Source organism: Lonchura striata, chromosome 31 (genome assembly GCF_046129695.1).
Source record: "Lonchura striata isolate bLonStr1 chromosome 31, bLonStr1.mat, whole genome shotgun sequence".
Classification (NCBI taxonomy): Eukaryota; Metazoa; Chordata; class Aves; order Passeriformes; family Estrildidae; genus Lonchura; species Lonchura striata.
This window is the reverse complement of record NC_134633.1, coordinates 5,505,347-5,515,672: the sequence shown is the minus strand read 5'-3', so window position 1 is coordinate 5,515,672 and position 10,326 is coordinate 5,505,347. Positions and strand designations below refer to the sequence as shown.

Below are 10,326 nucleotides of genomic sequence, written 5' to 3'. Positions count from 1 at the left end.
GGGGGACAAAAGGGGATACTGGGGGACATTGGGGACACTGGAGGACATTGGGGGGGACATTGGGGACACTGGGGGGACATTTGGGACATTGGGGGGACATTGGGGACACTGGGGGGATATTGGGGGACACAAGGAATGGCAGACCCATGTCGGGGGTCCCTGCGGCCCCCCAGGACACCCTGTCCCCCCCCCGTGTCCCCCCGGTGTCCCCCGGCCACCAGCCCCGTCTGTCACAAGAGTTTTTATTAAAGTCTGACCCCTCCCCCTGCTCTGGGGGTGGGGAAGGACACGGGGGGTGGGGGAGGGGCGTGAGGACCCCTCCCCCCCCCGTGTCGGTGTCACCTCGGGGGTGTCGCTGTCACTGCGGGGTGGCTTTGGCACTCGGGAGCTTGGCCAGGAGCCTGCGGGGACATGGGGACATGGGGACAGCATGGGGACACCCCCGGGACAGCCCTGGGACACAGGGACACCCCTGGGGACACCCCCGGGACAGCCCTGGGGACACCCCCAAAGACATGGGAACACCTCCAGGGACACAGGGACACCCATGGGGACACCTTGGGGACACCCCTGAGACATGGGAACAGCATGGGGACACCCCTGGGGACATGGGGACACCGCGGGGACACCCCTGGGGACACGGGGACACCTCTGGGGACACCCCCAAAGACACTGGGACACCCCTGGGGACACCCCCAAAGACATGGGAACAGCATGGGGACACCCCTGGGGACATGGGGACACCCCTGGGACACCCCTGGGGACACGGGGACACCCCTGGGGACACGGGGACACCCCTCGGGACATGGGGACATCCATGGGGACACCCCCAAAGACATGGGAACACCTCCAGGGACACAGGGACATCCATGGGGACACCTTGGGGACACCCCTGAGACATGGGAACAGCATGGGGACACCCCTGGGGACATGGGGACACCCCTGGGGACACGGGGACACCCCTGGGGACATGGGGACATCCATGGGGACACCCCCAAAGACATGGGAACACCTCCAGGGACACAGGGACATCCATGGGGACACCTTGGGGACACCCCTGAGACATGGGAACAGCATGGGGACACCCCTGGGGACACGGGGACACCGCGGGGACACCCCCGGGACACCCCTGGGACACAGGGACACCCCTGGGGACACCCCCGGGACACCCCTGGGGACACCCCCAAAGAAATGGAGACACCTCCAGGGACACAGGGACACCCATGGGGACACCTTGGGGACACCCCTGGGACATGGGAACAGCATGGGGACACCCCTGGGGACACGGGGACACTGCGGGGACACCCCTGGGGACACCCCCAAAGACACTGGGACACCCCTGGGGACATGGGGACACCCCTGGGGACACCCCCAAAGAAATGGAGACACCTCCAGGGACACAGGGACACCCATGGGGACACCTTGGGGACACCCCTGAGACATGGGAACAGCATGGGGACACCCCTGGGGACATGGGGACACCCCTGGGGACACGGGGACACCCCTGGGGACACCCCTGGGGACATCTCCAGGGACACGGGGACACCCCAGAGCCACCCCGGGGACACAGGAACACCCCTGGGGACACCCCAGGGATACTCACCTGGCCCGCAGGTGGCTGAGGTGGCTCCTGGCCAGGCCAGTGTACTGGTCGATCTGGGCCTGGGGACATCGAGGGACATCGGGGGTGGCAGTTGGGGACACCCATGGGTGCCACCCCCACCCCGTCCCGCGGTGTCACCGGTGTCACCCCCCCCCCGTACCTGGTGGCGCTGGTAGAGCACCGGGAAGGTGAAGGCGCAGACCACACCTGGCGGGGGAGGGCGGGTGTCACCTGGGTGTCACCTGGGGTGGCACCAATGTCCCCTTGTCCTCCCTGCCACCACCCCGTGCCCCACGATGTCCCCAAGCTGTCCCCGTGTCCCCTTGTGCCACATCCCCATGCCCTCAGTGTCCCCTCAGTGTCCCCACGTCCCTTCAATGTCCCCGCGTCCCCATGTGTCCCTGGTGTCCCCTCAATGTCTCGGTGTCCCCTCAGTGTCCCCATTGTCCCCTCAGTGTCCCCTCAGTGTCCCCATTGTCCCCTCAGTGTCCCGGTGTCCCCACTGTCCCCCCAGAGTCTCCATTGTCCACCTGGTGTCCCCCCAGTATCCCCATTGTCCCCTCAGTGTCCCCATTGTCCCCTCAGTATCCCGGTGTCCTCGTTGTCCCCCCGGTGTCCCCACTGTCCCCCCGGTGCCCCCATTGTCCCCTCAGTGTCCCGGTGTCCCCACTGTCCCCCCGGTGCCCCCATTGTCCCCTCAGTGTCCCGGTGTCCCCACTGTCCCCCCGGTGCCCCCATTGTCCCCTCAATGTCCCTATTGTCCCCTCAGTGTCCCCACTGTCCCCTCAGTGTCCCAGTGTCCCCACTGTCCCCCCAGTGTCCCTGTGTCCCCTCAATGTCCCCATGTCCCTGTTCTCCCTGCAGTGTCCCCCCAGTGTCCTCATTGTCCCCTCAGTGTCCCGGTGTCCCCACTGTCCCCCCAGAGTCTCCATTGTCCCCCCAGTGTCCCCATTGTCCCCTCAGTGTCCCGGTGTCCCCACTGTCCCCCCAGAGTCTCCATTGTCCCCCCAGTGTCCCCATTGTCCCCTCAGTGTCCCGGTGTCCCCACTGTCCCCCCAGAGTCTCCATTGTCCCCCCGGTGTCCCCGTTGTCCCCCCGGTGTCCCCCCCGTGTCCCGGTGTCCCCTCAGTGTCCCGGTGTCCCCGTTGTCCCCCCAGTGTTCCCCCAGTATCCCCAGTGTCCCCTCAGTGTCCCGGTGTCCCCACTGTCCCCCCGGTGTCCCCGTTGTCCCCCCGGTGTCCCCCCCGTGTCCCGGTGTCCCCCCGGTACCCGCTGCCAGCAGCGTCAGCCCGTTGAAGGCCGCCCCCACGTAGGTCAGCAGGTAGAACAGGAAGGCGAACTGCGGGGACACCGGTGACACTGTCACTGTCACCGGCACCGGCACGGCCACCCCATCCCCGGGCCACCCACAGCCCCGTGTCCCCCGTGCCACCCATGTCCCCCATGTCCCCTGGGCCACCCGTGTCCCCTGGGCCACCCACACCCTCCGTGCCCACCCTGTCCCCCAAGTGTCCCCAAATATCCCCCCCCCAATGCCCCCAATGTCCCCAAATACCCCAACAAGTGTCCCCCATGTCCCTGTGTCCCCAATATCCCCCCAAGTATCCCCAGTGTCCCCAAATACCCCCCAAGTGTCCCCAAGTGTCCCAAATGTCCCCACGGCCCTCCATGTCCCGCACACCTCCCGTGCCCCCAGTGTCCCCAAGTGTCCCCAGTGTCCCCAATATCCCCCCAATGTCCCCAATGTCCCCAATGCCCCTAGTGTCCCCAAGTGTCCCCAGTGTCCCCAAGTGTCCCCAATGTCCCCAATGTCCCCAATGCCCCCAGTGTCCCCAAGTGTCCCCAAGTGTCCCCAGTGTCCCCAATATCCCCCCAATGTCCCCAATGTCCCCCCAATGTCCCCAATGCCCCCAGTGTCCCCAAGTGTCCCCAAGTGTCCCCAGTGTCCCCAATATCCCCCCAATGTCCCCAATGTCCCCCCAATGTCCCCAATGTCCCCAGTGTCCCCAATGTCCCCAGTGTCCCCAGTGTCCCCAATGTCCCCAATATCCCCCCAATGTCCCCAATGTCCCCAATGCCCCCAATATCCCCCCAATGTCCCCAATGCCCCCAGTGTCCCCAATGTCCCCAGTGTCCCCTGTGTCCCCCCCGGTGTCACCTTGAGGGACTCGGGGACGCTGTGGACGAGGAAGAGGCGGGTGAGGGTGCGGGCGGCCATCGCGGCGTGGCGAGCCAGGAACCGCGCCCAGCGCTGGCGCTGCTCCGCGCTCAGCGGCTCCTGCCTGGGGACAGGGACATGGGGACAGGGTCAGGGACATGGGGACATGGGGACAGGGTCAGGGACATGGGGACAGCCACAGGGACATGGGGACAGGGCCAGGGGACAGGGACGTGGGGACATGGGGACAGGGACAGGGACATGGGGACAGGGTCAGGGACATGGGGACAGGGTCAGGGACATGGGGACATGGGGACAGGGACAGGGACATGGGGACAGGGTCAGGGACATGGGGAGAGGGTCAGGGACACGGGGACAGGGCCAGGGGACAGGGACATGGGGACATGGGGACAGGGACAGGGTCAGGGACATGGGGACAGGGTCAGGGACACGGGGACAGGGACAGGGGACAGGGACAGGGACATGGGGACAGGGACAGGGACACGGGGACAGGGTCAGGGACACGGGGACAGGGCCAGGGGACAGGGACATGGGGACATGGGGACAGCCACAGGGACATGGGGACAGGGACAGGGACACGGGGACAGGGCCAGGGGACAGGGACATGGGGACATGGGGACAGGGACAGGGACACGGGGACAGGGCCAGGGGACAGGGACATGGGGACATGGGGACAGGGACAGGGACATGGGGACAGGGACAGCATCAGGGGACAGCCATGGGGACGCAGGGACTGCCATGGAGACATGGGGACCAGGACAGGGGACAGGGAAAGGGACAGGGACAGGTGGATGGGGACAGGGACAGGGGCATGGGGACAGGGACAGGGGACAGGGAACAGCCTTGGGGACACGGACACGGACAGGGACATGGGGACAGGAGCAGGGGACAGGGAACAGCCTTGGGGACACGGACAGGGACAGGGGCATGGGGACAGCATCAGGGGACAGGGAACAGCCTTGGGGACACGGACACGGACAGGGACATGGGGACAGGAGCAGGGACAAAGACAGGGATGGGGACAGGGACAGGGACATGGGGAGAGGGACAGGAATGGGGGCCAGGGCCAGAGCCACCCCCAGCGCCCCTCGGGGTGCCACTCACCTCTCGGGGGGCCCGGGGGCGGGCGGGGGGCTCAGCACCCCCAGCGCCATCCGGCGCAGCCGCAGGGGCACGGTGACGGCCAGCACGGCCAGCGCGGCGTGCGCGGCCACCGCCACGGCGCTGAACCGCGCCAGGCTGCCCAGCGCCAGCAGCGCCGCCAGCAGCGCCAGCGCCGAGCGGGCCGGGCGGCGCCACAGCAGCAGGGACAGCACTGTGGGGATGGCAGTGTCACCCAGTGTCACCCAGGGACACCCAGGGACACCCAGTGACACCCAGGGACACCCAGGGACACCCAGTGCCAGCGCCGAGTGGGCCGGGCGGCGCCACAGCAGCAGGGACAGCACTGTGGGGATGGCAGTGTCACCCAGTGACACCCAGTGTCACCCAGGGACACCCAGTGACATCCCAGGGACACCCAGTGACACCCAGTGACACCCCAGTGACACCCAGGGACACCCAGTGACACCCAGGGACACCCAGGGACACCCAGTGTCACCCAGTGACACCCAGTGACACCCAGGGACACCCAGTGTCACCCAGGGACACCCAGGGACACCCAGGGACACCCAGCGCCAGCGCCGAGCGGGCCGGGCGGCGCCACAGCAGCAGGGACAGCACTGTGGGGATGGCAGTGTCACCCAGTGTCACCCAGGGACACCCAGTGTCACCCAGGGACACCCAGGGACACCCAGTGACACCCAGTGACACCCAGGGACACCCAGTGACACCCAGGGACACCCAGTGTCACCCAGGGACACCCAGGGACACCCAGGGACACCCAGTGTCACCCAGTGTCACCCAGGGACACCCAGTGACACCCAGTGACGCCCAGGGACACCCAGGGACATCCCAGTGACACCCAGGGACACCCAGGGACACCCAGTGACATCCCCAGTGACACCCAGTGACACCCAGGGACACCCAGGGACACCCAGGGACATCCCAGTGACACCCAGTGACACCCAGGGACATCCCAGTGACACTCAGTGACACCCAGGGACACCCAGTGACATCCCAGGGACACCCAGGGACACCCAGGGACATCCCAGTGACACCCAGTGTCACCCAGTGACACCCAGGGACACCCAGGGACATCCCAGTGACACCCAGTGACACCCAGCGCCAGCGCCGAGCAGGCCGGGCGGCGCCACAGCAGCAGGGACAGCACTGTGGGGATGGCAGTGTCACCCAGTGTCACCCAGGGACACCCAGTGTCACCCAGGGACACCCCAGTGACACCCAGGGACACCCAGGGACATCCCAGTGACACCCAGTGACACCCAGTGACGTCCAGGGACACCCAGGGACACCCCAGTGACACCCAGTGTCACCCAGTGACGTCCAGGGACACCCAGGGACACCCCAGTGTCACCCAGTGACGCCCAGGGACACCCCAGTGACACCCAGTGGCACCCAGGGATACCCCAGTGACACCTAGTGGCACCCAGTGTCACCCAGGGACACCCAGGGACACCCAGGGACATCCCAGTGACACCCAGGGACATCCCCAGTGACACCCAGTTCCCTCCCAGTACCCTTCCCAGTGCTCCCAGTCCCTCCCCAGTAGTTCCCAGTTTCTCCCAGTGCCCTCCCAGTCCCCCCCAGTCCCTCCCAGTGCCCCCTGAGCAGTTCCCAGTCCCTCCCAGTTTCCCCCAGTCCCTCCCAGTGCCCTTCCCAGTGCTCCCAGTCCCTCCCAGTTTCTCCCAGTCCCTCCCAATTTCTCCCAGTGCCCTTCCCAGTGCTCCCAGTCCCTCCCAGTTTCTCCCAGTCCCTCCCAGTTTCTCCCAGTGCCCTTCCCAGTGCTCCCAGTTTCTCCGTTTCTCCCAGTGCCCTTCCCAGTGCTCCCAGTCCCTCCCCAGCAGTTCCCAGTTTCTCCCAGTCCCCCCCCGGCCGCACCTGTCCCCTCCATGGCTCCCGCGGCCTCTGCCGGGATTTTTTGGGGGGGTTGGGGTGGGGTCACCCCCTAAATTTATCCACCAATGGCGGCGCGGCCCGAAACCGGACCCGCCGCGCGCCGCCATTGGCCACTCACCCTGTCCATCAGCGCCCGCCGCGCTCGCTGATTGGTCCGGATCCGGCGGAGGGGGCGGGACCGCGGCCGGAGGCGGCGCCGGGGGCGGCGGGCGGGGGGCGCCCCCTGGCGGCGGGGCCGGGGGGGGCGCGGGGGCTGCCGGGAGGAGAAACGAGGGGGGGAGGAGGTCGGGGGGGGTCGGGACCCCCCCCTTGTGCCCCAAAATCCATTGGGGACCCCCAAATCCCCCCGGGGACCCCCCCTTGTGCCCCAAAATCCATTGGGGACCCCCAAATCCCCCCGGGGACCCCCCCTTGTACCCCAAAATCCATTGGGGAACCCCCCCTTGTACCCCGACCCCCATTGGGGACCCCCCTTGTACCCCAAAATCCATTGGGGACCCCCCCTTGTACCCCGACCCCCATTGGGGACCCCCCTTGTGCCCCAAAATCCATTGGGGAACCCCCCCTTGTACCCCAAATCCCCCCGGGGACCCCCCCTTGTACCCCAAAATCCATTGGGCACCCAAAATCCACCCGGGGGTGTCCCCGGACCCCCAAACCTCCCCAGGGACCCCCAAATTCCCCCATGTGCCCCGACCCCCCCCTTGGGGACCCCCAAATTCCCCCGGGGACCCCCCAGGGACCCCCAAATCCCCCCGTGGACCCCCCTGAGGACCCTCAAATCCCCCCATGAGGACCCCCCAGCACCCCCAGGGACCCCCAGGGACCCCCAAATCCCCCCGTGGACCCCCCTGAGGACCCTCAAATCCCCCCGTGGACCCCCCAGTCCCCCCAGGGACCACCAGGGACCCCCTAGTCCCCCCCCCGGGACCCCCCCAAAATCCTCACCGGGGCTCCCGGGGGTCTCCTCGGCCGCGCCCCCCCCCGGATGCTCCGGGAGGCGCTCGGGGGGGGCCGGGGGAGCCCCGGGGGGTTTTTTTGGGGGGGTCCCGGGGGGGCGGGGCCGGGGCCCGCGGGCCCGGCGGGGGTCGCGGGGGTCGCGGGGGTCGCGGCGGCCGCGGGGGCCGGGCTCGGGCGGGGCGGCGCCGCCGAAGGCGATGTAGGAGAAGGTCAATTCCCGGGGGGGGGCCCGGGGGGGGTCCCGCCGAGCCCCCTCCTCATCCTCCTCATCTTCATCCTCATCCTCCTCCTCCTCCCCGGGGGGCTCCGGCGCCGGCAGCTCCGGGAAAGCCTCGCTGCCGCCTGGGGGGGTTTTGGGGGGATTTGGGGGGTTTGGGGGGATTTGGGGGGTTTGGGGGGATTTGGGGATCGGGGGGTTTGGGGATCGGGGGGTTTGGGGTTCGGGGGGTTTGGGGATCGGGGGGTTCCGGGGTTTGGGGGGATTTGGGGTTCGGGGGGTTTGGGGATCGAGGGGTTTGGGGATCGGGGGGTTTGGGGTTCGGGGGTTCCGGGGTTTGGGGGGATTTGGGGTTCGGGGGGGTTCCGGGGGATTTGGGGTTCGGGGGGGATTTGGGGATCGGGATTTGGGGTTCAGGGGGGTTCCGGGGTTTGTGGTTCAGGGAGGATCGGGATTTGGGGTTCATTGGGTATTTGGGGTTCGGGGGGTTTGGGGATCGGGGGGTTTGGGGATCGGGGGTTTGGGGTTTGGGGGGTTTTGGGGATCGGGGGGTTTGGGGATCGGGGGTTCCGGGGTTTGGGGGGATTTGGGGTTCGGGGGGGATTTGGGGTTCGGGATTTGGGGTTCAGGGGGGTTCCGGGGTTTGGGGTTATGGGGGGATCGGGATTTGGGGTTCATTGGGGATTTGGGGTTCATTTGGGGTCCCGGGGTCCCGGCCACCCCGCGCCCCTCCCGAGCCCCGCGCGGTCCCAGTCCCGGTCCCGGTCCCGGTCCCGGTCCCGCTCACCCTCGGTGGAGTCCGGCGTGGTGGAGGCCGTGGACGGAGCCTCCTCTGGGGGGGAACGGCACCGGGAGCCCCAAACTTGGGCCGGGACCCCCGGGCGCGCCCCGCGGCCCGTCCCGGGAGCTCCCGGTGCCCCCGTCCCCGGTGTCCCGGTGCCTCCAAGTCCCGCTTCCCGTATCCCCGGAGCCTCCCGGTACCGCCGCCCCGGGTGCCTTTGTGCCCGGTACCTCCCCGTGTCCCATCCCGGTTCCCCCATCCCGGTTCCCGGTCCCGCCGTGCCCGGTAACTCGCGGACTCCTCATCCCGGCCACTCCCAGTCCTTCCGTGCCCGGTTCCTCCCGGTTCCTCCATCCCGGTTCCCGGTCCCGCCGTGCCCGGTAACTCGCGGACTCCTCATCCCGGCCACTCCCAGTCCTTCCGTGCCCGGTTCCTCCCGGTTCCCGCAGCTCTGGTCCCCTCCCGGTGCTGCCCCGATCCCCCCATCCCGCGCCATCCCCGTCCCCTCCCGGTTCTCGGTGACGGCTCCATCCCCGGTTCCCGATCCATCCCCGGTTCCCGGTGCTCCCGTCCCCTCCCGGTTCTCGGTGCCGGCTCCATCCCCGGTTCCCGATCCATCCCCGGTTCCTGGTGCTCCCGTCCCCTCCCGGTTCTCGGTGCCGGCTCCATCCCCGGTTCCCGATCCATCCCCGGTTCCCGGTTCTCCCGTCCCCTCCCGGTTCCCGGTGCCGGATCCATCCCCGGTTCCCGATGGCCCCATCCCCGTCCCCTCCCGGTGCTGGATCCATCCCCGGTGCCCGCGGCCACTCCCTGTCCTTCCGTGCCCGGTTCCCCCCGGTTCCCGCAGCCCCGGTCCGCCCCGGTGCCCCCATCCCCGGCTGCCCCCGGCCCCTCCCGGTTCCCTGCTGCCGCTTCCCGGTTCCCCATCCCCGGCCACTCCCGGTTCCCCGTTACCTCCCGCACCCTCCCCCCCCAGCCCCTCCCCGCCGCCGGTTCCCGGTGCCCGGTACCCGCTGCCCCATCCCCGACCCCTCCCGGTGCCGGTGCCGCCTCCCCGCTCCCCGCTGCCGGTTGCCGGTTCCCGGTTGCCGGTGCCGGTTCCCGGTGCGTACTGCAGTGGGCGAAGCCCAGGACCTGCCCCATGGCGGCGGCCCCCGCATGGGGCTCCCGGTCGCGCTCGGCCCCGCCGCCCCGGGCCGGCCCCGCCGCGCATCACCGCGGCGCCATGGCGGGGCCCGAGGCCGCGGACAAAGGGCGGCGGCGGCGGCGGCGGCGGCGGCGGCGGCGGAGAGGGGCGGGGCGGGGGGCGGGACCGCACCGGGGAGCCGGGAGTGGGGAGAGCGGCGGCGGGAATGGGCACCGGGAATGGGGACCGGGAATCGGTACCGGGAGTGGGCACCGGGAGTGGGCACCGGGAATCGGTACCGGGAGTGGGCACCGGGAGTGGGGACCGGGAATCGGTACCGGGAGTGGGCACCGGGAGTGGGGACCGGGAATCGGTACCGAGAGTCGCACCCGGAATGGGGACCGGGAATCGGTACCGGGAGTGGGGACCGGGAATCGGTACC

General features: G+C 69.1%; 1 protein-coding gene across 1 annotated transcript; it reads right to left on the bottom strand.

Annotated features, from left to right (window-relative positions):
- Window positions 1–228: 228 nt before the first annotated feature.
- On the bottom strand, window positions 229–4,968 carry RTN2 (reticulon 2). Its single transcript, XM_077789134.1, has 6 exons — window positions 4,887–4,968; window positions 3,762–3,885; window positions 2,873–2,942; window positions 1,764–1,810; window positions 1,604–1,662; window positions 229–401 (listed from the first exon to the last, which is right to left on the bottom strand). The coding sequence occupies exons 1-6, from the start codon at window positions 4,934–4,936 to the stop codon at window positions 359–361; spliced, it is 393 nt and encodes a 130-aa protein (XP_077645260.1). The 5' UTR covers window positions 4,937–4,968; the 3' UTR covers window positions 229–358.
- Window positions 4,969–10,326: the final 5,358 nt, after the last annotated feature.

Coding starts and splice junctions, on each gene's coding strand:
- RTN2 (XM_077789134.1), bottom strand. CDS start 4,936: ATGGCGCTGGGGGTGCTGAGCCCCCCGCCCGCCCCCGGGCCCCCCGAG. Junction 1,811..2,872: donor GCTGACGCTGCTGGCAGCGG/GTACCGGGGGGA, acceptor CTCCCCCGCCAG/GTGTGGTCTGCGCCTTCACC. Junction 402..1,603: donor CTCAGCCACCTGCGGGCCAG/GTGAGTATCCCT, acceptor ATGTCCCCGCAG/GCTCCTGGCCAAGCTCCCGA.